Source organism: Pseudogymnoascus destructans (assembly GCF_001641265.1).
Source record: "Pseudogymnoascus destructans isolate 20631-21 unplaced genomic scaffold scaffold_8, whole genome shotgun sequence".
NCBI classification, from domain to species: Eukaryota; Fungi; Ascomycota; class Leotiomycetes; order Thelebolales; family Thelebolaceae; genus Pseudogymnoascus; species Pseudogymnoascus destructans.
The window spans coordinates 418,972-444,018 of record NW_020167527.1 but is presented as its reverse complement, the minus strand read 5'-3'; the positions used below and the strand labels follow the sequence as shown (position 1 = coordinate 444,018).

The 25,047-nt window shown below is 54.1% G+C and overlaps 10 protein-coding genes across 10 annotated transcripts; 4 read left to right on the top strand and 6 right to left on the bottom strand.

The window, feature by feature from the left end:
* Positions 1-361: 361 nt before the first annotated feature.
* KIN3_2 (G2-specific serine/threonine protein kinase) lies at positions 362-3,286 on the top strand (the record flags this gene model as incomplete). Its single annotated transcript, XM_024467464.1, has 2 exons — positions 362-1,279; positions 1,335-3,286. 2 exons carry the CDS (start codon positions 362-364, stop codon positions 3,090-3,092), a joined length of 2,676 nt encoding a protein of 891 aa, XP_024324840.1. The 3' UTR covers positions 3,093-3,286.
* Positions 3,287-3,291: 5 nt separating this feature from the next.
* Positions 3,292-4,924, bottom strand: UTP5 (Small subunit (SSU) processome component). The gene has a single exon (XM_024467463.1). The coding sequence runs from the start codon at positions 4,733-4,735 to the stop codon at positions 3,560-3,562; it is 1,176 nt and encodes a 391-aa protein (XP_024324843.1). The 5' UTR covers positions 4,736-4,924; the 3' UTR covers positions 3,292-3,559.
* A 102-nt stretch (positions 4,925-5,026) lies between these two features.
* Positions 5,027-9,347, bottom strand: VC83_03820 (uncharacterized protein). Its single transcript, XM_024467462.1, has 2 exons — positions 7,465-9,347; positions 5,027-7,404 (listed from the first exon to the last, which is right to left on the bottom strand). Exons 1-2 carry the CDS (start codon positions 8,512-8,514, stop codon positions 5,497-5,499), a joined length of 2,958 nt encoding a protein of 985 aa, XP_024324842.1. The 5' UTR covers positions 8,515-9,347; the 3' UTR covers positions 5,027-5,496.
* Positions 9,324-10,385, bottom strand: VC83_03819 (uncharacterized protein; the record flags this gene model as incomplete). The annotated part of the gene is made up of 1 exon (XM_024467461.1): positions 9,324-10,385. One exon carries the CDS (start codon positions 10,383-10,385, stop codon positions 9,720-9,722), a length of 666 nt encoding a protein of 221 aa, XP_024325088.1. The 3' UTR covers positions 9,324-9,719.
* On the top strand, positions 9,992-12,421 carry VC83_03818 (uncharacterized protein; the record flags this gene model as incomplete). Its single annotated transcript, XM_024467460.1, has 4 exons — positions 9,992-10,763; positions 10,824-11,079; positions 11,163-11,422; positions 11,469-12,421. Exons 2-4 carry the CDS (start codon positions 10,913-10,915, stop codon positions 12,419-12,421), a joined length of 1,380 nt encoding a protein of 459 aa, XP_024325089.1. The 5' UTR covers positions 9,992-10,763; positions 10,824-10,912.
* Positions 12,422-12,600: 179 nt separating this feature from the next.
* On the top strand, positions 12,601-13,527 carry VC83_03817 (uncharacterized protein; the record flags this gene model as incomplete). Its single annotated transcript, XM_024467459.1, has 1 exon — positions 12,601-13,527. The coding sequence occupies one exon, from the start codon at positions 12,601-12,603 to the stop codon at positions 13,525-13,527; it is 927 nt and encodes a 308-aa protein (XP_024325094.1).
* A 267-nt stretch (positions 13,528-13,794) lies between these two features.
* VC83_03816 (uncharacterized protein) lies at positions 13,795-16,068 on the top strand. Its single transcript, XM_024467458.1, has 4 exons — positions 13,795-14,016; positions 14,115-14,257; positions 14,315-15,447; positions 15,509-16,068. The coding sequence occupies exons 1-4, from the start codon at positions 13,971-13,973 to the stop codon at positions 15,873-15,875; spliced, it is 1,689 nt and encodes a 562-aa protein (XP_024325095.1). The 5' UTR covers positions 13,795-13,970; the 3' UTR covers positions 15,876-16,068.
* On the bottom strand, positions 16,069-16,954 carry VC83_03815 (uncharacterized protein). The gene has a single exon (XM_024467457.1). It carries the CDS (start codon positions 16,564-16,566, stop codon positions 16,120-16,122), a length of 447 nt encoding a protein of 148 aa, XP_024325096.1. The 5' UTR covers positions 16,567-16,954; the 3' UTR covers positions 16,069-16,119.
* Positions 16,955-17,442: 488 nt separating this feature from the next.
* VC83_03814 (uncharacterized protein) lies at positions 17,443-19,259 on the bottom strand. Its single transcript, XM_024467456.1, has 2 exons — positions 18,116-19,259; positions 17,443-18,018 (listed from the first exon to the last, which is right to left on the bottom strand). The coding sequence occupies exons 1-2, from the start codon at positions 18,974-18,976 to the stop codon at positions 17,467-17,469; spliced, it is 1,413 nt and encodes a 470-aa protein (XP_024325097.1). The 5' UTR covers positions 18,977-19,259; the 3' UTR covers positions 17,443-17,466.
* Positions 19,260-19,324: 65 nt separating this feature from the next.
* Positions 19,325-22,039, bottom strand: VC83_03813 (uncharacterized protein). Its single transcript, XM_024467455.1, has 2 exons — positions 21,009-22,039; positions 19,325-20,962 (listed from the first exon to the last, which is right to left on the bottom strand). The coding sequence occupies exons 1-2, from the start codon at positions 21,957-21,959 to the stop codon at positions 20,021-20,023; spliced, it is 1,893 nt and encodes a 630-aa protein (XP_024325090.1). The 5' UTR covers positions 21,960-22,039; the 3' UTR covers positions 19,325-20,020.
* Positions 22,040-25,047: the final 3,008 nt, after the last annotated feature.

Below are 25,047 nucleotides of genomic sequence, written 5' to 3'. Positions count from 1 at the left end.
GCTGGTGGATCAGTGTCGTGTGTTTGTGGTTGAAAATCACGATATTTCTGAAAAGAAGTTCGGGGAGTGCCTATTGGTCGCGTCGACTCGTCTTTGTTCCTCCGACGGTTGCGGATAATGTTTGCGGTGGAGCAGACTCGAATAAAAGGATCTTTTTGGGCGGCACAAAGGAAGGAAAGTCACCGAACTATTTCATTGTCTTCATGGCATTAAAGTTCTCTGAGGGCGCATTTGGAGTTGGACACATTTTCTGCATATTCATAACCTCGTTCTTTCTGGCAGATCACCGATCTTCGTGTCCTCTCATATATCGGTCTATCCAGCAACACCATACCCAAGTTTGGGGTTCAAATCATACAACATGGCCCTATGGCTACACTCGAAATGGGGGACCACTCCGATAAACACAAAGAACTACAGGGCGATCAGGGATCGCAAAATCAGCGCCTTCCAGTGGAACCAAGTCGGGAATCCCCCAGAGGGCTTGATCGGAGATTCGGCGGAGACTCTGATTGACGAGGCCGACCCACGCGCTAGCGACTGGCTGTATGGCTCGGATAAGTGGAACAAGAGCTTCCCGGAGGGGTGGGTGGCTATCCGTGTCCTAGGGGCTGGTGGCTACGGGATTGCTGGCCACTGGCGATATGAGGCAGAGGGTGCACATAAAATGGGGTATGTGCAGGGGGAGATTCACGATATCGTTGTCAAGCAGGCGAGCGCGGTGACTAGTAAAGGTTTGATCAACGAGGCATTTATCATGGAAATGCTGACCAAGACGGGGTCGAGACACTTTCCTCAAATCTATGGCCGCATTCACCGCGATGTCGGGCAGCAGGATCGGGTATCGGTTGATCAGAAGAGGAGGGAGGTGCATCGCATATTCATGGAGTTCTGCGCGGGGGGTAGCCTTGCCGCTTACATCAATGATAGCTCTTACCATGGCAACCTCACCCCCGAGACTGATCTGTGGTCGTGGTTCCACTGCTTCGCGAAAGCGATCGTGGTTCTGGAGCGTGGGCATGAACAGGACTCGGAATCTCGGTTTTCGCGTAGGGAGCCGTGGGGTCACGAGCGTGAGGTAGTGCACTTCGATATCAAGCCCGACAATGCGCTGATTACGGTGCGTGATAATGATGAACATATCGGTGCTAAGCGGGTTGTGATCTCAGACTTTGGGATCTCCGAGGTTCTCCCCAACGAACGGAATGGGCCCCACAGAGATCACGATGTCATCTTAAAGGAGTATGAAGAGGTGGGAACTGTTATTTTTAGGGCGCCGGTACGGCCATCTCCCCTTTCGCTAGCTTTGGCTCTAGTATGCTGATATTACTTAGGAACAACAAGGAAAACTTCCACGTGCCAGACGACGATACGCAGCATGCACGAATATTTTTCAGATTGGGTGCATAATGTATTGCCTAATGCAAACTAATATTTTCCCCGATTATGACCCTCCTACCTGGACGACCCTCACAGGGCGAAATAAGATGCACAGAACTATGGGAGGACAAGATCTGGAATTGGAAACCAGACTTAGCAGAACTTTGCGAGGCCTCGCCGCCGAATGTCTACACTTGGATCCGCGCTATCGACCCACCGCCGTGGAATTGCTCAGGAGGACACGAGACGGCCTCAAACGCATCAACCCCTGGGGAGCCACAGCTTCGAAAATATATGAGAAGCTCAAACCCGTCGACACTTTGATGCTCGATCGATGGTTTGGACAGAACCCGAGTGTCGTATGGCCTCAGCGGATCCCTGAAATGGAAGAGGTCGTGAACCTGCGTCGCCGGCAGGCGCATCAGGTCGACCTCGCGAAGAAGTACACTCCACAGAATCCTCCCACGGCCAATAACCAGGGGGGTAACCCTCCTGGTGGCCCGGCCACAGGACAGAATCCTCCCCCAGCCGGTAACCAGGGCGCTGACCCTCCTCCTGGCCCGACCACAGGGCAGAATCCACCCGTGAACAATAATCAGCCTAGAGCGCCTCCCGCAGCGGGACCAAGTGGTACGACTCAAGCGCAGCAGCCTTCGGCGAACACCGAGCCCGTCGTACACCACAAACCTTGGCCAGGGGACAAGTTCACGCAGCCCATTGATATCCTCGATGGGAAGGTTCCCAGAAAATCGAAACCGGCGGCGGCCGGTAACGCACCCCCAAAGGAGCCAGACTGGGGTAAGGTAGTGAAAGGCATAAAATGCCCTCCCCCAGCCAAAGTTCCACGGCCACAAAAACGGCCCTCCCAGGGGCCGGCGCCGGATCCCAAGAGGTCGCGGCAGAGCGAGCCGGCGCCTATCCGCCAAATCGACATGATGAACAATTGGCTCCACTCCGTCGATCTCAATCGCGCAGCGGTGCCAGTCCCCCAGCCGCCAACAGCAGAGCAGGACTTCCTAATGCCCGTGCGGATCTGGCCTGGGCCACTACCCAACCCCGCCGACGAGCCCGTGGCCCAGATGCGCATCTTCGCCATCCCCATCAGCGCCACCATCCGAGATCTGCTGCGGGTCATGACGGCAGACGAGAGCAGCGGCGTCGCGCTCGCCGTGCGTTGCAGGTTCGCCCGGCCCGGGACGCCACAGGAACTGCCCCTGAGCAAGCCGCTCGCGGACCTGGGATATGGGCCGGCGCCGCGCGTGCGCAGCGCGCATCTGGAGTGCTTCCGCAAAATGGCCACGCCGGCGTTTGTGCCTGGGGGGCTCGCGAGGTCGCTCCTGCTGACTATATACATCAAGCCGACGCCCGGGGTGGAGGATAGAGTAGGCCAATTGACACTGAAGGTCGCGTATCAAATGACGATAATGAGGCTGAAGAAGGCGGTCATCGACAACGCTATGCGGCCAGATTTTAGGGTCCCGTCACAACTCATGATGCATTATGGGGGGGACGATCCCCAGGCGCGGGACTTTCCGGATTATAGGACTATCAGATCGTTTTTCGACGGGGAGGGGGAGGGGGAGGATGTCCATGGAAAGATTTGGTGTAGTTTAAGGCCCCAGGGGCAGGGGGGAAGTGGCAGTGGGAGGCCGGTGCCGTTTGACAAGGTTTATACGCCGCCGCGGTACAGGAACAATAGAAGATTCTTATAATGGGGAGTGCATTAGGGATGCTATTTCTCAGCCAGGGCGGTGGGCGGAAGGACAGTGTTCCCGGTTTCGAGTTATATTGCTTTGTCTATTTACCAACCGTAGTTTGACTGTCCTTTAGCAAATCAGCAATTTCTCGTTTATGCAGCACTGCCTGTTTTTTTCTGTACATTTCACTTTCAAACAATGAACACGAGATTCTTTCCTCAGTGCCTTTCGTATTCCTAATTCCAGTCCCATCTAACGCTACACATGCCATGCAGCAATGCCGCACATTCAACTATATGAACAACGTCCCCTCTCTGATCGGACGGGGTAGAAAACGAGTGCAGAAACAACGCCGGCCCATGCATAACATTACGCTTCCCGATCCGCCGCTTCTCAGGCTCTCTCACATTCCCCAGTATCCGATGCACCCCGCCCCAGCCTTCCCCGTCTAGCTGCAATCGCATATGTAGGCCCACTTTTGTTTATCTCGACTTCCCAAACATACCATTGACCTTTGCCATTTTTGACGAGCGCACAGGCGTGGCGGCGGCAGCGTCATCGCTGTCCTCTTCATCCTCATCGGCGTCATCAAAGTCCACCTCCTCCTCGTCATCCCCGCTATCATCATCCGTCTCCTCCGCCTCATCATCCAGCAGCCCACCCTCATCATCACTATCCTCCTCCTCATCATCCGAATCTGCAATAATGCGATCGCCAAGGGTATCAGGCATATCATCCGACATCTCACTCTCACTATCCCCAAACTCCTCACTCCTCTTCAACTTCTTACTCTTCCCCTCCACCGCCTCCGCCTCGCTCTCCTCGCCCTCCACATACACCACATCCTCATCCTCCTCCTCCTCCTCCCCCATCCTCGCCTCCCTCACACTCTTCCTCAACTGCATCTGCGCATCCAACAAATCCAACTTCCCCTTCAACGCCAACAACCCCTGCAACCCCCTCGCCCTCTCCTCAATAACCCTATTCAGCTCCGCCAGCTTCGCCACAACCTGCGGCTGCGTCGCCAGGTACCCTCCATGCGTAACAAGCGTCCACTGGATCCACACCATCAGACTCCCCGCCCGTCCCGGCCGTCTATGCAACCTCCCCGCCAACAAGCTCAACAGCGGCGTCGCCAACGGCGCCGCCAGCCTCTGGATCGTAGCGCGAATAGTCGGCAAGTCAGACGTCTGCAGACAGCTCTCCAACAAGGCGTGATCAGACGTCTTCAGCGCCTGGCTGAGCGCAACTCCCAGACTGGCGCCCGAGGGAGCAGCGAGAGCAGAGGACGCGGTTTTCGTGGCGGGGAAGGAGGAGGAGACGGAGATGGGCTCGCTGGTGTGCGCGAAGATTAGGTCGCCGAAGCTCGGCTCCGCGGCGTCGGCCATGGAGATGTCGTCTGCGTCGTCTGTGGGCCCTTCGGCGTGGAAGTTCGCTGGGTCTTCGTCCTCATCATCGTCGGAGGAGGAGTTATCAGAGGAGAGGTGGGTGAGATCGAGGTGGTTTGAGCCGTTAAGTTGGACGGATGGAGAGTCGAGGTCTAGCGCTGACCCGGTAACAACAGCGCGTGCTTCGGAGAGAATCTGTTTGCTCGGTGTACGCGCGGGCTTCACCACCGGCGCCGCGAGTTTGGAGGGGAGCTTGCGCTTGGTCGACATTGTGTCTCGTGTGTCCGCTGGTCGGAGCCAGGTAAGTGACGGTGGGTGGGTGACACGCTTTGAGAGGTGAGGTGAGCGTTGGATTTCACCGGGGAGAGTTGCGATTTATTATCATCGCTGGATGCTGGCGAGAAATAAATTTCCTCTAATCTCTGGGTCACGTGAATTATTTTTTATAGCTTTGTTGCGGGGGCCAATGAAGCGGGCTGGTCTGGTCAACTTCTGGAGCCTCGCCTTGGCAGATACTTGTTTTATTATAGTTTACGGGCTCATACTATAAGATCCATGAGGCAGGACTGAGATCAAAGTTCTTAATAATTTAGGTATCCTTATCTGCAGGACCCTTATACAAAGGGTTAGTTAACTGTAGCGTCTTTGAAGACCCCCATCTGCCACAACAACAAAAACACAAAAGATTTCCATAAAAGACAGCAACAACTTGAAATGCCAATCGGCAACGCTGATGCAATATATTGCAGTATGCTTCTCGCTCTGCCTCTAACAAGCCTTCTCTCTATAATCTCCAAATGCCAACGCTATCGGCACCCCCCTTCCAAAGTGCCAAATCCAAACCCATTCATACAATTCAAAACAACCCAGGGGAATCTAAACCAGCCCATCCCAAGCCGCCTCCCTATCCCAAACGCCATCCAATCCGAACCCATCCAATGCCATTCCCAAAACAATAAAACACCCAAAATCCCCCCATCCTCCCATCCGATCCCCCAAACCTCCCAGCCTTCCAGCCTCCCAACCTAAACCTAAGCACGCACCAAATCCTCCTGCCCCGCCGCAGCCTTCTTCTCCAAAATCTCATACCACAACGCATGCGCCTCCCGATCCACAGCACCCACCCTCGCAATCTCCTCCACAATCTTTCCAATCGGCGCCACGAACTCCGGCAAGCCCAGCGTCGCGAGCCCCTCACTCGCCGTCGTGGTAGCCTTCACCTTCTCGCTCGCCGTCGTCGCCGACACACGGGCTAGGACATGGGTCCTCAGCCTCTTCAGCAACAATCTCATGACCGGCTCCCTCAGCGTGGCCGTCTCCATCAAGCCGAGCTCGTAGGTATTCTCCGCGACCCTGGCGACCAGTTCGCGCAGATGCGCCTTGGTGGCTGACGGCATACTTCTGCAAGATTCAAGGGCGGCTTGAATCCCGTCTTTCGCCGAGGCAGCCGACTTGGCGCCCTCGAGCACGCTGAGGATGCGCGACGCCTCGGTCTTCCACTGGCTGCGCACGTCGCGCTTGAGCAGGTTCTTTGCCTGGATGAGCACTGCGCCGGCGCAGAGGATACGCAGCAAGTCAGCGCGCACGTGCTTAATGCGGCGTGCGTCGAGTTGCAGGGTCTCAGGGAGATGCGGCCCAGACTCCGCGCTAATATCGGTAAAGACATCGATGAGCATTTGGGAGTAAAATTTCTCGGGAGTCGGACGACTACGCGGGAGATTGATGCCTTCGGGGTCACGGCGGGCGGTTTCGTCGAGGACTTTAGTGCGCGCGGAGTTCCACCAGGTTTCAGTGTGCTCGAGGGTGTGCAGACCCTGTTCGAGACTGTCAGCGAAATGCTTTTGCTCGTAGGGGATGGCGTGTTTGATGAGCTCTGGGGAGGACTCGGAGAGCATGTAGTTCGCGTAGTCGAGCTGCATTACGTCGATGAAATGCATGAGCGCCTCTAGACGAGTGACTAGGTCTTCGTTCTGGAGCTTGTTCTGGACTAGGTCCTTGACCTCTTCGTCGCGGATCGGGGCGCAGAGCTTGGGCAGGATGGTGCTCATGAATGAGAAGAACTTCTCGTATGAGAAGCTACCAGCGCGGAGCTCCTGACGAACGACATCAACATCCAACACCCCACTAATCAAGTTGTGCAGCGACGTGTTAGGCTGCAGCAGCCTGTGAAGCTTGCCCTTGATGTTCTCCGCCATGGCCAGAGTCCACGGATCACTGTTGCCAGTGGCGACCTCACGGCGCATAGCGTCGAAGATCGCGCGGTTGACCACGCCGCGCTGCTCTAGGCAGTCCTCCATCGCGATACGATACTCCTTATCGATCGCCAGTTCATGGATGACATTGCGGTTGTCGGGCAGCAATGATTGCACCGTCTTGAGCCGCTCCGCATGATTCGCATCAGCGACAGGTGCGGACCGCGTAGGCGTCGCCGGAGGCGTCATGGTCTGGAGGTGCTTCTCCACCGTCTGCTCCGACTTGGCCAGCTCCTGAAGATCAGGCGTCGGAGTTGAGCTTATTACGCTTGCTCTTGGGCGAGAATCCCCAGTCGGCTTGGTTGCCCTTGCCTTCCGGGCTTCTTTAATGGCATTGGATATGAGTCGCTTGCCGTGCACAGGGCCTGCCAACTTCTTGATCCTGACCATGAGTTTCAGCTGATTCGCTCGAATGCCATCACGGTAAGAAGCCGTAACAGCCTCCTCTGTGCTATCCTTGACAGTCTCCCATATAGCGTCGAGCTCAACAAACTGCAAGACCATCATGTCAACCAATGTATTAGAGTCGCGAGCCTTCCATGCAATGAAGGCATTGTAAAACGTCGCATACGACTCCGACAACGGAGCAAGCTGTCTAGGCGGGGGGGTATAGTTATTGAAGGCAGTTAACCGCGATATAACGTTCTCGAAGGATATGAGTAAATCCCCGGCCTTCGCAACAAGCTCCTGTAACTGTGGATTAGCAAGGTCATCACGGCACATAGGCGCGCTTGGGGCCGCTCCCACCTGCTCTTGCTCCCCATTACCCCCTTTACTGCTCAGCACTTGAGTCGGGTGTCCGAGGATGAGGAAGGCACTGAGAAATGTCCGCACTGCGGTCATTTCATTGACAGATCCGCTCTCCCCTTCCTTCAGACCACATATCCGAAGTATCTGAGCAGTGCTTAGGAGGACCTTCTCCTGGGCCAGCAGGGTTACTACATCCTCAAAGGAAGTATCCCGAGCTTTTTCAATCGTCAACCCAAGCTCAGTAAACTCCTTCAAAGCCTTCCAGCGTATATGCGTCCTCCAAGAGTTCTGGATACGGCTGGCAGCCGTATCTTCAGATATAGGTTCCAGAGCTTCTGGCATCGGCGAGAGGCACTTATTCGCGCTCGGCGACGAATCCCTCGCCATACTCGAAGTCCTCCCCCTCTTCCCATGTCCATGCCCGCGATTCAAAATCTCCTCCCTCCTCCGCTCCGCCTCCGCCAATCTCTCCTCCATATGCCTCCTCAGCTTCTTCCCTTCCGCCTCGCGCTTCTCCTTCATGCTCTCCGCAATCCCCTTCGCCCTCTTAACCTCCTCCGCACAGCTCGCCACAATCTCTGCTAAATTCTTCTCTCGCGCCTGCTGCGCCGCCAGCGCTCGCTCTTCCGAGTTATTCGTGCTCCGCGGCGCCGCCTTGGCCAGCGCGGCCCGCAATCGCACTTTCTCCGCGTGTGCGGCGCGGTCTGCGAGCCGCGCTCGGCGGTCCTCGATGATGGACGCGCGGCGCAGGTGCTGCGCGATGTGGTTGCTCTGCGGTCCGCCGTGGAGCGAGAGGTTTGAGGCGTGCGAGTGGTGTGACTGCATGGATGATATGGAGTTCCGGCGTGACGACGCGGCGGACGACTTGCGGCGGCTGAATGAGGGCCGGTAGAACCGCGCTGCGATGCGTGGTGGGAGCGAGCGTTGGCTGTCCTCGTGAGAGGGCTGGGCGTCCTCGAACGAGGTGTCTTCGACCATGTTGTCCGGCGGTGTGGGCTGGTTCGTGGTCTCGTCGGGCGAGTCTTGGTGCTCAGGTATTTCCTTCATGGTTGCTTTGTTTGGGTTTGTGGGAAAAGGTGTCGTCGTGTGTCGAAAAGGTCGTGTGTGACTTGAGAGCGCACCGTGCTCCGCTTTGTCCGTGGGCAGTACGGTTTGCTTCAGAGCTGTCGAGTCAAAGCAACTGGAAGCTCTCGAGTCGGTGGAGCGTGTATCACGCGAAGAGGCGTAGTTGTAATACTGGGAGGTGTCATAGATCACGAGGAAGGCGGCGTAGTCGTAAGGCTGAGCAAGAAGCTGCGGGGTGCAAGACTGCAGGTACTGTACGGAGTATAGTTGAAGAGAACGTGAATGCAAGACGAGCGACGAGAGGATATGAAGAGTGACGAGCTGGCGAAGGCGAAGTAGCTGATCCAAGGTCAAAAGAGAGTGTGAGTCGTCATTGCATGAGCCCTTCGGGTCTTAGACTTGCAATGAAACCTTGAAAGTCGGTCCAGAGAAGAATAGCACAAATCACGGGGGTTTGTGACTGGCTCATTCGCTAAATTTAGAGCGTAGACGGCCTTTCCGCCACCAACCTCACATGGGCATGTACGGTACCACGCAGTACACCCATTGTAGTACGGTACTGGAAGTACCTGGTGTGTCTACAGGCTCTTTTAGACCGGAAAAGCAGCGACGACCACCCATAAGCAGCACCTGTAGCGTCACCGCGCAAACAGGGTCTCGTCTCCACCCTGAAATTTCTTTCGTTTCAGGCGATGTGAGACCTAGCAGCGCACTGATCCCAGGCGATCACCGTCATAACTGATTCTCTAGTCCCGTACTGTGATTTTCATACCCTCGGACCAATATCACATTCGTCCTTCTCGGAGAAGTCGGGGCGGCTGATCTGTCGTCCTTCCCTGAGAAGTCGAGGCGGCTGATCTGTCGTCCTTCCCGGAGAAGTCGGGGCTGATCTGTCGTCCTTCTCGGAGAAGTCGGGGCTGATCTGTCTGGCTTGTTTGTTGCACAATATCTCAAAAGGTGCGCAAACCCAAACACAATGCTACGCTGCCCTATTATACCACCTCCCTCTCTCCATTCATCATAGAGTACACAACGGTCGGCCCTCTCCCCCTACCCCATCATCCTCATCAACCCAAACCCCATCCCCAACACCACCCCACTCCAAACCGCCATCCTCCTTCGTTCACTCCACGCCCACTCCTCCCTCCCCAACCATCCCAGCGCCCCCAACGGCCACAAAAACCCCATCACATGCCCCCACAACAAATCATCCAACGCCCCCCCGCAGCCTCCACCTCCGCCACCCCACCCCCACTCCCGTTATCATCCAGCCACGCATCCTCCATCCTCCGCAGCGTCGTCGGCGACGGCATCGTATCAGGGGTATGCATCGACGCCTGCACAGCCATGAACTGCAGCCGCAGCGCGCCCACCTCCGCCGGGGTAAACGACGAGGTCAACAACCTGTCGAAACCGCGCGGCTGCGCCGCTGTCGTGGTGGGTGCAGCGACAGGGGCGGCGGGTGAGGGGGCCCGCGCGCTGCTAGCTTCGGAGGCGAGGTCGGCGGCTGAGAGGGCGTCGCCGATAGAGCAGTTGATGTAGATGCGTTGTGTGGGCGGGACGGGGGCTTTGCCTTTTCGGTCAGCTTGGGGCGGTGGGGGAGGCGGGGGTTTGAGAACGGTGGTGAGGAGGGAGGAGTCGGGGAGGAGGCGGCCGGAGTATATGAGGCGGAGGCGGTTGAGGGAGTGGGAGGGAGGGAGGGAGGCACGGATGAGTGATTTGAGGGTTATGATTGTGGTGCGGCTGGGGAGGGGGATGTCGAGGTCGAGGTCGGGGAGGGAGGTGGTGAAGCGGACTGTGAGGGGGAAAGGGGCTTCGGCCTTTGGTGGCGGGGCGGTGGTTGGTTCCTCCATGGTTGTGTGTTTGTCACTGTCACCGTGGAGGAGAGAGGATGTTGCGGCCTCGTGGCCGGTGGTAGAGCTTCGGGGTTTCGCATGCAATGTTAATCAGTTGGAGTAGCATAAATCCCAAGCAGAGGCAGGGGTAGGTCAATCGCAGTAAGTTGGCGATATGCGTATATACAATAGGCGTGGACGCGATGATGAAGTTGAAGCTCCGCAGCCTGAAGCCAACAACGCAAGGCTGACAGGTTTTACGGGTTTTGGGCAACATAGTTCCGCCGATTCCGGCCTCGATTTACGGAGTAGTGGAACCTTGGGACATCATACTCTACCCCGCAATGTTACCCCAACTATTACTGGCAGATGAGGACGGAACTAGAATTCTAAAACGTAAGTTACCGTCGTGTATGACCCCCCCTCTTATAATTGTTCACAACTCACTCTTGACAGTTGAATAACCCCCTCTTCTTCCCCCGCCATAGCCTCGTTGCCCCTCACCGTCCTCTTGATCTGAACCCTTTGCAGCAGGAGAGCTATTCATGAAACTTCAACGAAGCTCTCCCATTCTCTCCAGCTTCCTTGCATTGAGAAGGACCGAACATACACAAGCTAAGTGCCTGGCTGTGAGAAGCTTCAGCACGACAATGGACAACAGAGCGAAGCTGCTACCCGCGGCTAGGGTCTCCAATAACAGACAAGATGTGTGGTATGTTTGGTGCTTCCTCGAGCTACCTGTGATTCCTGGCGCCTTGGCCTGCTTAAATTCTATATCCATACTGACCCAAACAGGACAATTGTGAATGAGGCTGCTGCGGCGTCTCCAAAGCAGCCAATTGTCAACATGGGACAGGGCTTCTTCGGATACAACCCCCCCAAGTTCATTACCGACGCTGCCAAAGCTTCTCTGGATAGAGTCGAATGCAACCAATACTCTCCCACGACGGGTCGTCCCTCTCTAAAGAAGGCACTTGCCGATGCCTACTCTCCATTCTGGGGCAGAGAAATCGACCCTGTCACTGAGGTCACAATCACCACTGGTGCAAATGAGGGTATGCAACGCAATGACCATAACGCCTACAATGCTAATGATAATAGGCATGCTGAGTGCATTCATGGGCTTCATCGAGCCGGGAGACGAGGTTATTGTGTTCGAGCCGTTCTTCGACCAATACATCAGCAACATCGCCATGCCCGGCGGAAAGGTCGTATACGTCCCTCTTCACCCACCTGCAAACGGTGCCACCGAGACCTCCTCAGCAGGAGAATGGTCCATCGACTTCGATGAGCTCAAGGCCGCCGTAACCACAAAAACCAAGATGATCGTCCTCAACACCCCCCACAACCCCGTCGGCAAAGTCTTCTCCAAAGACGAGCTCCTCAAGATCGGCCAGCTGTGCGTCGAAAACAACATCATCATCCTCTCCGACGAAGTCTATGATCGCCTCTACTATGTCCCATTCACCCGCATCGCCACGCTCTCCCCCGAAATCGAGCGCCTAACCCTCACCGTCGGCTCAGCTGGCAAGAACTTCTACGCCACAGGCTGGCGCGTCGGCTGGCTCATCGGGCAACCCCACCTCATCAAGTACGTCGCCGCAGCCCACACCCGCATCTGCTACAGCTCTGTGTCTCCGCTCCAAGAGGCCTGCGCCATCGGCTTCAACGAAGCCGACAAGAACGGGTTCTGGACCGAAGCCAACGCCGAGATGAAGGCCAAGATGGACCGCTTCAATGACATCTGGCCCGAGCTAGGACTGCCTTACTCCGAGCCTGAGGGCGGTTACTTCGTGCTCGTCAACTTCAGCAAGGTCAAGCTGCCAGACGATTACCCCTTCCCTGCCCATGTTGCGAACAGGCCACGGGACTTCAAGCTTTGCTGGTTTTTGATCCAGGAGGTGGGTGTGGCGGCTATTCCACCAACGGAGTTTTATACTGAACAGAATGCGCACTTGGCGGAGGATTATCTGCGGTTTGCGGTTTGCAAAAATGATGATGTTTTGGATACGGCTAAGGAGAGACTGAGGGGTCTGAGGAAGTATATCCAATAGATTGTGATAGATAGATGTGCTTGGTAGCTGGCGATTAGAAGAATTAAAGGCGTCGGCCATATAAACTTGAGTTTTTATATATCTGTTTCAAGCGGACCGCTGGTATCTATATCCTACAATATCCTACAATAGTATTCTACATAATATCCTACAATAACCTTCCCTTGCGCCTCAGCTAAATGCATCCCTCCCATATCTTACACCCTGCTCCCTCTATTCCACATCAAACAAACCCATCCCCCTCCGGCTTCCTCGTCAACCTCGGATTCCAAGTCGTACTCAGCGTCTCCCTCTCCTTATCCCTCTCCTCCTTCTCCCTACTCTTCCACCCCTTCTCCCTCTTCCCAATCCCCTCATCCCTCCACTTCCTCGGCGGCTTCAGCCCCAACTCCGCATACCTCGTCCACACCTGCCGCCCCCTCTTATACCACCTCCTCTTGCGATCCTCCTCCTCCTCTTCATCCGGCCGCCAATTGCTCTTCAGGATCCTGCGAATAGCTTCTGGCGAGACCTCGAACTTGGCAGCGAGCACGGGGACGGTGTATTGGTCGGGGAACTGCGCGTTGATGGCGCGGATGCCGGCTAGGGCGTCGGGGGAGAGGCGCTTTCGGGGGGCCCAGCCTTCGGAGAATTTTTCTTGGAGGGCGGCTTTTTGGCTTTGCCAGGGGAGGCGGGGGGGTGGCGTCCAGTCGTCTTCTTCTTTTTTGGCAGACTTCTTGGGAAAGCGGGTAGGAGCCTCGGCTTCCTCTGTATGCTTGGAACGGAAGTTCTTTCGAGGGGCGGGAGAATCGTCCTGGTATGAATTCGTAGGAGCTTCTCTGTTGAAAGGCTTCCTGGCAAACTTGTCAGGGGTTTCCCTCCTGTTTGTGTGCCACTCAGGTGCCCGCTCCCGGTACTCGCGCTCGATAGGTTGTTCGGCTCTTTTCGGGGTATCTTTTACAGCCCCTGCCGCCAATTGGTCTATTATATCAGGTGTGATTTCGAAAAAAGCCGGCGCTGGAGCATGGCTACCCTCTTGTGAAAGCGTCGCCTTCTCGCTCTCGGAAGTGGGTGTGGTCGTATATGCAGAGGATTCACCTTCCGCGTCTGTCGACCTTTGCAAGTGACGTGAAGTCTGTTGCATGCGCAGAGCGTTGAAAGTGCTCAATCCCCGTCTCGACTTCTCGAATGGCGATTTTGAAAAGGCATGGCGAAAAGCCGGTTCCACTTCTATATGGGCAACATTGCGTATAAATTGCCTGTGTGTATTTGCCCTACAAAGGCAATACATCACCTAGATAGTCAAGGCTTAGGCAACGACGGCTTGTTGGTATTTTACTTTGGGAGTAAAATGGTCACGTAACGCAAAACGAAGTTCCATGTGTGCAAGGCTGGGCGACGATTCGTCTGTTTCAGCGGACAGGGAAGTTGAAGGTCGGCACTAACTTACTTTATCGAAGCGAGCTGTCCCGTTACGAGTTGTCCTGATAACGAAACACAAGTCCGCTATATACAGTACGACAAACGCTGTACAGTACGATGCTCTGGCAGTCTTCAGACATCAGCAATCATGTCCGCAATTGCGCCCTCAGATAACCCTCAGGTTTCTTCTTTAGGTTCGTCGTCAATCTCTATTCCCCCTCGCTACTCCTACAATTCGCCATTTCCAGCCGATTTAAAAGACTCCCCAAAGCTGATCCCCCACGACTCGCAGCGCCAAAGAAGAAGGCAAACAAAAAGAAAAAGTCCAAGTCAAAACTCAACGGCGACCTAGCCAAGCCATCAATTACGCCAGCGAACGGAAGTGGCCCTGCTGAAGATGACGAGGATGAGGCACAGCCCAATTCCCCAGTTGTGGTACGGAAGCCACCTGTCCACCAGCGCCCCGACGAGCGCCCGCTGATGAATTTACAGACCACATCCACCGCAGCGGAACAATCAGACGAGACAGCCGACGCCAAAACGAACGGGCAAACGGACGGGCATACGAATGGCCACGGGTCCCCCGCAGATACGAAACAAGGCAACGTGTCACCCGCACGAGAAGTGTTCGACGAGAGCGTAGGGAGCAACGCCTCCAACGCCACAGATGCGAGTGTCCGGCTCGAAGCCATGTCACAGGACCGCGAAGCGCTGCGGGCGGAAGTCGAGAAACTGCGCAGGTCGCTAGAGGACATCCAGGAGCGGCACAAGGAGGAACTATCGAGTGTCCGCTCGGAGCTGGAGGAGAGCGAGCAAGCTAAGGAGCAGGCGCAGTCGCAGTACCAGAATCTCCTGGGCAGAGTGAACACGATCAAGTCGACGCTTGGGGAACGTCTGGCGGCTGATAGGCAGGAGCTGTCCGAGGCAAAAGACCAGATTGAGGAGCTAGAGACGCAGAATGCGCAACTCAAGGCTGCGGCTGACAAGGCGGAGCAGGAGGTTACGCAGCTTTCGGCCCAGGAATCGGAGAACTCGAAGGAGCTCTCCACGCTGCGGAATCGCAGTAATCTGTCCCAGCAGAACTGGCTTCGCGAGCGCGAGGACCTCTTGACCCAGACGAAGCACCTGAGGGAGGAGGCAGAGGCTGCCAAGGAGGCGATGGGAGACTGGGAGGTTCTGGCTATGGAGGAGCGGTCTATCCGCGAGGGCCTAGCCGACCGCGTCGCCGAGTTGGAGGACCAGCTATCCACGCAGCGTGAGTCGTTTGAGCGCGCGGCCTCGGAGCGGGATAGCCAGTCGCAGGCTGTGGATGGGCTGCAGCGGGCGCTACAGGAGATTCAGGAGGCGCGTAGAGTCGAACTCCGCGAGATGGTGGAGACGACGCAGGCGCAGCTCGAGGCACTTAACAGGGTCGTCGCTGAAGCTGATACGAGAGCGACGGCGGCGGAGGCGGCTAAGGAGGACTTGACGGCGCAGCTGGAGCGATTGGCTCCATTCGAGAAGGAAGTAAAGGAGAAAAATATCCTTCTCGGAAAGTTGCGTCACGAAGCCATAGTCCTAAACGACCACCTCGCCAAAGCCCTCCGCTTCCTCAAGAAAGCCAAGCCAGAAGATAACGTTGACCGGTTAGTCCTCCCCCTTCCCCCCCCCCTCCTACTCCAGAAGAAGCATACTAACACCCCCCAGCCATATCGTCACAAACTACTTCCTCCGCTTCCTCGCCCTCGACCGCTCCGACCCCAAGAAATTTCAGATCCTCCAAGTCATCGCCTCCCTCCTCTCCTGGACCGAAGAGCAAAAAGAGCAAGCCGGACTGGCGCGCCCTGGCACCGCTGGATACTCGCTACGCGTCCCGCAGATCCCATTCCACCGCACGCCCAGCACGCCGAGCTTGAATGCCGAGTTCTTCCCCGATCTGCAGGGCGCGCCGAAGGAGAGCTTGGCGGAGCTGTGGACGGGGTTTTTGGAGAGGCAGGCTGAGGAGGGGAGTGCGCCGGGGAGTGCGGCTGGGGGGAGTAGGAGTGCGAGTGTGAGTAGTGTGGTGCCGAAGTAGGGCGCGAGTGTTTGAGATGGAAAGAGGGGGGAGTGAGATGAAGGGTTCTTGTATTATATTATTTATACCTTCATTGCGGCAGGCGTCAGGCTCGGGATTACTACCGAGGGTGCGACATGGGAAACTTTTGTAGTTGCGTTGTGGGGAGGGGACGGATTCTATATTCTCAGTCTTGTGCTAGGCATTATTTTGAACCCTTTTCTTGTGCTAAAGATCTGTATCAGTCATATGCTGTGACCTCTCCCTACTCATCATCTTCATCCTCCTCCTCCTTATCCTTAAACTCCGCCTCCATCTCCTCATTATGCAAAAACCAAGCCCGCTTACACTCACTCTCCGTCCCAATCCCCAACGCCTTCGTGCGCAAAAAATACTTAAAATAACCCGCCTCTTCAGGATCCAAATCCATCTCCTCATCCTCCAGCACCCAGAGCAGATTAATCATCCAGGTAGGCCACAGCGGCGGAGGCGGGAACTGCCGAAAATATTCAATCCGTTGCGTCTCGTCCATCAAGGGTTTTTGGCGCTTCCACCATGCCCAATAGACCATGATGTAGCCCTCACCGGTGCCCATGCGCCAGAATATTTCAAGTGGGTGGATGTTGGGGTGCTTGAAGTAGGGGGGGGGGACTGTGCCGTGTTGGGCGACGAGTTCGGTGATTTGAGAATCGGCCCATGATGCTTCACTCATTCTGGATATTTCTTTCGGCCTGCTGCCTGGGTATGAACTTGTGCTGTGAGGTCGTTAAGTCGGCTCTTGCTATTGCCTGTAGCAAAGATGCAAAGATGCAAAGCCTTAACGTATGGAGCTGAAGTCGAGATACAACCCAGTTCAGACGATGTTGTGAAGTGGCAACCGTGAATCCCAATGGTATGGGTCATTATACGATTCCCAAGGTCGGTTAGCTGCTTTGGTTTGAGGTGCCGATTTGCGTCGCGACCATGCGCCACAACAGTCACAAGGATGGGATATGGCCGAGGGTTGTGGATATCCTTGCCTCGCAGATTTCCATGAGCTCTTCGACCAGGTTGCTTTCCAGTAGGAGGGGTTCAAAGTACTCAGGAGTAGCGGGAGTGGCGACGGAACACGACTTGTACAAACATATTAGAGATATCAACCTGGCAGTAAGCCATTTTCTATTGTTTCTACATCCAAAGTATCCATAATCTATCTACACAAAAACGGCCGCTCGTATATCGTAACATCTATCAAACCGGTCCCTTCGCCGCCCATTTTCTGACCCAGGGGGCCGACTACTCTATCTGCACTTCTTAACCGTGGCATTTTTTTACCACGGCATGCTCGCCCGTCCAAAACTTCACCGCCGAAAGCAGCAGCGTCATCGCCGCCACCGTGCACCCAAACGCGACAACCCCCCACGCCACCGGCCTCCGCCAGTCCTTCTTCTTGCTCAGCTTGAGGTAGCAAAGCGGCGGGAGGATATACGCCAGGATACTCGCGGACGTGGCGCCGATGATCTCAAACACCGTGCCGAGATCACACACCTGCGTCGCGATGAGCGCCGCACTCCAGACCAACCCAGTGGTCAGCGCGACGTGGACGACGGTGCTGGTGTGGTGCGCCGAAGAGTTACGGGAGTCCGTGGCGGGGGCATCGGCAGCGGCGGAGGGGGCGAAGAAATTCACCATTACCTCGCGGCAGACGAAGGCTTCGAGGGGGAGAGTGGTGAGCATGTTCAGGCCGAAGCAGAAGCGGGCGAGGTTGACGAGGGGTGAGTTGGGGAAGTTGTTGAGCACGTTGCCGTCGGTGAGGGAGCCGAAGGTGAGGAAGCCGGAGAGGGCCATGGCGAGGCAGGCGAAGAGGGAGATGATGGTGCTGATGTGGGTGAGGAGGGAGAAGCGGGTCAGGGTGGGCGTGGAGAGGGAGGAGTAGATGAGGAGGGTGTTGTGGTGGCAGACGAAGGCTGGAGGGTGTTAGATGGGTTGGTGGAAGGGGGAAGAGAGGGGGAAGGGGTGCACCAAAGGAGATTACGCCGATGGCTTGGAAGATTCCGACGTTGATTGTCCAGAGTGGTAAATCGAACGTTCCTCGCAGCTCGGCGGGGACTGAGAATCCTTGCGTCACTACCGTCCCGATGATAACCAGCATACTGAATAACGCCAATGTGCTCGCTTTTGCCAGCTGTGTGAAGATAATTAGCTACATTCTTGTTCTCATTCTCGTTCTCATAGCCTCTAGCGGTAGCTTCTCGTATGAGAAATTCAGGGTCTGCACTAACCTTCGAAATATCCCTATACAAACTCAAAGGCCAGCTGATACACCCAATAAACACCACAATCGCGCCAGACCTCCCCGCCAACCATCCCAGGTATCTAATATCCTTCATGCCTGGCCAAATGGCCTCGATCACTGGGGGAATGCTATCCCCCACAATCACCGCAAACGCCACCATACCCCCAAAAGCAAACGCCCACTGCGCAAAGCTAATAGCCAGCAGTCCCCACCAGCCAAAGCAAAACTCCACCGTCCCCTGGAACGTATTCCGCCCCGACATCTTGGAGTTTATAACAATCAGCCGGATGGTCCAATCTACGACCACAGTGAGGACGACCAGCAACGTCACACCAGCAGCCAGCCCCGCCTCCTTCAGCGCGTACGGCTGCCCGATTATCCCCGCGCCCAGAATCGAGTTCGACATATTCGAGATCGCAGCCTGCAGCGACGAGGTCGGGCGGTCATCTGGGTTCTCGAGCGCGGAGTCGATTGGAGTGCTTGCGCTGGGGAGCAGCGGCGCATCGTGGCCCTCTTCGTCGTCGTGATGGTCATCATCCTCGTCTAGATGGTCCGAACTCCTTATAGCCCCGCCTCTCCCCTCGTGGGCGTCTCCTCTATTCATATAGCCCGCTTCGGCGAGCGAGTCGTCGTCGCGGGGGATATTGAAGTGCACTTTCATAGGCGTCCTCGGGGTAGGCCGCGTGCGCGACCCGCTCCTTGTCTCGTCCTCTTTCGCGTTCGCATCATCGTCGCCCTGCAGAGATGGCGAGTGCGAGCCCGCACGGCTGGGATATTCGTTCAGCTCCTCCCAGTCGCTGCCGCCCAGGAGGCCATTATTCTCGCCGTTGGCGCCGTGGCGGTTCATAATAGCTAGCTCTTCGACCGGGTTTGTTCGCTAGCTTTGGCCGCGCATTTCTATCGCAGCATTGTCGCTGTGGAATTGTGGTGTTGTCGAACGAGTGTTGGTGGGTTCGGAGGCTGAGGTTCAGCCTTTGGTGTGAGCTATTGTCGGCGTCGAATGCGGCATGGTACGGATGGCGACCACATCAGTCACGAGGCTGCTCAGGGGCAATAGGGGGAATCAAATGTGTACAACGGTGTACAACTTCAAATTCATGTCTTTCGATACGTAATAACTTATCAGAGGCAGATTAAATTACGAATGGTTATGTATTGTTACCTGCTAAAAAATAAATAAATATTTATTCCATTGTCTCATATATTGTGCCCATTTTTCCCCTCGACTCTTTGTTCTCCTTAAAGAGCTATTATAATGCTCAAGAGTTCTGCCAGACTCTTACTTTTCGGAAATCAAATTAATCTGACCTGCAGGATCTCCATGTCCAAGGAAATAGAGTCATTTGTGGCCATCTGACATCATCCGTCGGTAGAATACACAGCACACCGTAAATACATGAAACTCCTGGTTATCGGTTCAATAAGCGCGGAATCCAGTGAATAGTGCTCCCCTGTGTAAGTCATACAAAAATATAGGCCTTGCTGTACGACGGCACATTCGACAAAGCAACTGACATAAAAGCCCCAGACTCCATCGAGAGGCTCTCCGCTGTGGATAGAATGGTTTGAAATCGTGCCCAGCAGCATACTCTAGGGTTAGACTGACTACTTCTCTCAGGATTCATCAGCCTAACCCTCTATCCCATTACCACACGCCAAATAGTTCTGTTGTGTCGTTGGCCGCGGCGACTTCCTGGGTTGTGCGATGGGGAGGCCTCAACCTGTGTTATTTGGAACGCCCTCCGCAGCCGTCAAGCATTGTGGCAGTCACCCCTCTCCTTGATATATATGAGTATTCGCCACTTCATCAAGCGGGGACGGATGCTGCTTGAATATCCATCCTGATTGTTGACAGACTATCTTCCGTTGGTAAATTCCACGGTATCCCAGTCTATCTCACTCGAGTGGTGGGGGTGCTCGTTGGGATTAACCAAGTACACGATCTTTCCCCAAACATTCCAGTGCAAAATCCCAAATAAGCTATGACCCTCGCAATTTCGTCCAAAGGCTCGAATTCTATGGATTTGCCATGCATCTTACATCCCCTTGGACATACTGGAGCCACTTTGTATAGAGCCACGCTGTCGAGTGGTTGCCATGCGTCCACATATTCCTGAACAAGCTCCCCCAACTGCGCAACTATAACACGTTCGCTTTCTTTGAAGACTGGGTTTGAAAGGTTGGATAATGATGCGATGAAGGACTTCTCGAAGTATGGATTGGAAAGAGACCCATTGGCTTTTCGTAGCATCTCAAGCGCCAGTGAGGGAGCAGCAACCTTCCATGGGTCAAAGTCTAGCGGCGATGAGGTTGGGGGAGGAGATGAGTCGATGTCAGGATTCGAGTAGTCGTCTACAATCGCATGTAAAGTGGAACGCACATGGTCGACCCTACGGTTGTGTTCGATTGTGTTCGAGTCAGAGTGCAGCTGAGAAGACGCGTGGATACGGCCTTCGCTGGCCGAAATTTTCGGTGAGATGACCGTTTGATCGATTATATTGAAGAAAGTCATACAAACGTGTATGTTGACGGCACTGAGCAACTTCATGCGTAGATCCGCAATTCGCTCATTATCCAACTGTAGTGTATCGGGTATAGGGGCCTCCCTGTTGGAATGGCGAAGCAGATCTACAAATGCACGGAAGAATTTCCAGATCCCCCATTCACGACAGAGTGCCGTAATCTCATCTGGGATTCGATATGAGTCAAACCAGGCATAGGACTCATAAATATCGATATCTCCTGTTGGAATCATCCTTAAAAAATTTGTTTGCTGGAAGCTAACGAAGCTTTGGATGAGAGTTAGGTGGTTAATTTGGTGATTGGTAACATCCTGGACCCGTTAGTTCTATCCATAAGTTACTGTGGCATGTACATACCAGTCTCATTGCTTCGATGGTTGTAAGGAGCTGCACCAAACCATCTACTAGAATGTCGACATTACCACTACGGAACCCGGTCGTTAATTGTTTGGCCATCTCAAAGACGTCACAATCACGCTCAGGAGTACAATGCTTTCTCAGCGTCTCCGAGAAAAAGTCTGCAAGCTGCCCCAAGTTCAATTGGCCTTTTGTCAATTGTTGCATAAGTAAATCGACATCTAGGGTCTCTTCGATCAGAGAACTGTCTCTTTGCGGCAGTAATTCTGTGAGTATTTCGCCAATCGCCTTCAATAATAGTGGTAATGTCCAGGTGTTACCAGGATGCTTCGCTATGAATGCTTCACGGTCCGACCAAAGCTCTGATATCTGGAGCTGGAGAGTGCGCCAAAATTCATCTGATTTCTGCTTCCGCCGCTTTGGAACGTATGGGATTTTGCAGCCGAAGTTAAAATCATGCCGGAATTTCGGATTGCTGATAACCATTGCGATTTCCAACTCAGCAAGCACCTCCTTGGTTACTGGAGGCTCCAATAGGGTATCCCCGGAGTCATTTGCCGTCTTATTTCCTTCTAATACTGATACGGTACTGGTGCTGGAAGACTTTTCCCCGTTTATTGAACAGCTCTGTGCCAGACTTGTGTTGATGTCTGGAGCTTCGTTTTGGGCAACATCATCTGTTCTGGACAGTGCCGGCTTGCCCTTCATTGGCGAGTTCCCCAGCCCATATAGACCGACTCCATAAAGTGATTCCCATATCATGGTTCTTGGCCTTCGGTTTCCACAACCCTCCCGCGGCGTTTCTGGATTCTGCGAGGTCGAGTTCAACGTCTTGACGCCAGTGGTAACTTTTTCCGTGTTTGAGCTATTATGATCGGCCACCATATCACTACCCTGCTCCTTGCCGTTCCCATCTGGTGTTTCCATTGTATCCTTCCAATCCATGTGCATCCACGCCTTGCAATTCCCAAATGTTGCGCAAACCTCGGGACTTTAGGCGTTCAGATACTCCGCTATTTTGAGTATTGTTCCTCTGAATTGGGTGAGAACAAGTTGTAGTCTATGCCCATACCAGAGTTTTAGTATTCGCTTTCTTGACCCTCAGCCCGGACCAAGGGCAACACAACTTCTGGTCATTTTCTCTTGGGCGGGTGCGTGCAGCAACTGGGCTGAAACAGAATCCCTAGTATGACAGACTTTGCAAAGGCTTGTGTTGGAGGGGCCATAAACAGATGCTCATGCATATATGGACGAGCGGAATGTACAGTACGAACACATAGGCTGTATGGTCAGAAGCTCCTCAGAGACAGTAGGGGAAAACGAAAAGCACAAAACGCTAAGTCCGCAATAACGACCGAAATAAAAGCGAGTGTAGTATCGTATTCTATTCCCAACTGAAAACCAGGTAACAGGACGGCGGCCAGCCCTCCACAAGCAATGCTAAAACATTCGCACAAGAAATTAAAACGAGGGGCAACAATCAATCATGATGGTGAAAACTGTTTGCCTCGGGGATTAGCCACCACACCTACAGCGTACCAAGCTGACGTCTCTTGGATCCCAGTAACCTTCTCTCCCGTGCCTTCAACCTACCGTTGTGAGACGGAGCCTAGCGATCCCAGACCTGATAACCCCGTACCAAACACGTCCACTGCACGGGTTCCTCCAGGCGTCAGGCAAGGAGAGACGTAAACCACGGCACAGTACTTCCATTTTTGCCTATAGTAGACATCCGTAAAAGGTCCAGGGAGAGCTACACAATACAAGTGCAAACGGCTGGTCACGTTTGTCGGCTTTATCGCTATCTCTCGCATTCCACCTGCAACCGTCAGTTCCGTCAGTTCCGTCACGCCGTCTCGAGAAAGCAAACAACTTTGCACACCGCTGCCTTGCACAGGGCAACACTGCTACCGAGTCCTCTGCTCGGGTTTGCATGGATATCGGCACGACTCGCGCGGTTGTCGCCCCTTTTTGTCCCGTTGGGGGCAAATGAGGCGGGCGGCATTAAAGAAAACCAGGGGGCCGGCTTCACGACGTATCATTGCATTTAGAGTAACAGGAGGTTGGTAAGCCACCGGGCCGAGCGCGTCGGTTGCTGACTCGAGTATGCAGCGTGCTGTGCATATATGATTGATCTCCGTGTCAAAGCCACAGGTGGGTATGCTTGTGCAACTCACTTTACCTTCCTCATCGCTTTCCTGGGTCTCAGATGCCGACCAGCTGGCACCAGTCCATCGATATCAACATGGGATTTTGTACCTTGTATCTGTTAGTGGAACGCAACTCAACGTTTCCGCTGGAGATCAGTGGAGATATATGTGGTTATGCTTGATTGATTTATTTCAACTGATGGTTAAGAGTACTCGTGGCTCCCTTGCAGTTCCCACCCGATCCATCCGTACATAGGTATATATAATCAATCAATTAAATAAGTTAGGATCTATATTCTCGGGCAGTGATTCATTATCACTGCTATCGTCACTTACACTGTGAATCATGTCGGAGTTTAGGTCCGTAAAGTCAACAAACCCGCTTTCTTCAACGGTTAATTACCGCTGTACTCGAAGCTGTAAAGTCAAAGTAGAATGTCGCCTTGAATCACATGCGTATAGCACAGGTGTTTGCCAGTTAAAAGTTTGAGTCACATATAACTGATGCGCGGATCATAAAAATGTCCGGCTTAACATCCCCATGAATGACCCTTACGCCATGCATAGATAGATGTGAACATACGCGTCGTCCATCCCATCATTATAAAGACCCTGTGCGTTTTGACGTGTGGTCTGTATTGGTTGCATAAAACCCCGGCTACGCGTGTTGTGGGTCAGTGACCCTGTCTTTCTGGCGCCCGCCATCATTAACCTTGTCCACACCTTATTTCACACCGATTCCGGTTTTTTTTTTGTAAAGTTACTGCATGAAGAGAGGAGTTGGTCAAAACAAAACGGGAGGTGCACGCTCAGTGTCGTCGTCCGTGCAACAACGCTTAGCTGGAGGATAACTGATTACATAACGTAAGTCGTGGCGTAACGCGGGGGATGGTGTAACGCGGGGAATTCACCCCGCCGACTTCTGATAACTGTGAATAACTCAACAATGGTTCGCTGTAAAAGCCTGGGTGTTGCTGAGCGTGAAACTTTAATAGCCCAGGCAGTATTAGACGTCCAATCTAAGAAGTATAAGAGTGTATATCATGCTGAGAAAGTGCTGGGGCTGCCGAAGAGTTCAGTGACGCGACGCGTCAATGGAGGTTTGACACGCTCCCAAGCCCGCCAGAAACAGCAGAATTTATCAGGCGCGCAAGAACAGATACTTCTAAAGTGGATTAAAAACCTAACAATCAGCGGCTATTCTCCAGGGCATCGGTTGTTGAAGGAAATAGCTGAAGAACTCCGGTCGCACCGGTCACTCAATTTTGACGACGCGACGCCAAACTTACTTCTACCCCAACCACGATTTTCCCTCGGTCGCGACTGGGTACCACGATTCATACAACGACATCCCCATCTACAGGTCGCTATTGGGCGACGGATCGAAACTGTATGCATGGACGGTGCAACAAAACCAGTGCTTACGGCATGGTTTAACACGTACACCAAGGTGGTTCAAGAGTTTGGAATCACGCAAGAGAACACATATAACATGGATGAATCCAGATTTTCGATTGGGACAATGGAATCTACTCGAATTATACTTGATTCAACACTTCGTACGAAGCATCAAGCGCATCCTGGCCGTCAGGAATGGGTTTCGATGGTCGAGTGCATCTGTGCAGACGGAACCATCCTCCCACCCCTCGGAATCTTTAAGGGCAAGAACGTTCTCCAATCATGGATTCCGCCTGCAGTCATCAACCAGTGGTTCTTCTCTGCGAATACGAAAGGCTGGACAAGCAACCTCCATGGGTTGGAGTGGTTAAAACGCATCTTCAAGCCAACAACACGTACAAAAGCAGATGGTCAGCACAAGCTTCTTATATGTGATGGCCACGACTCACACATTAGCGGGAGTTTCATTGTGCATTGCATGCAGAACCATA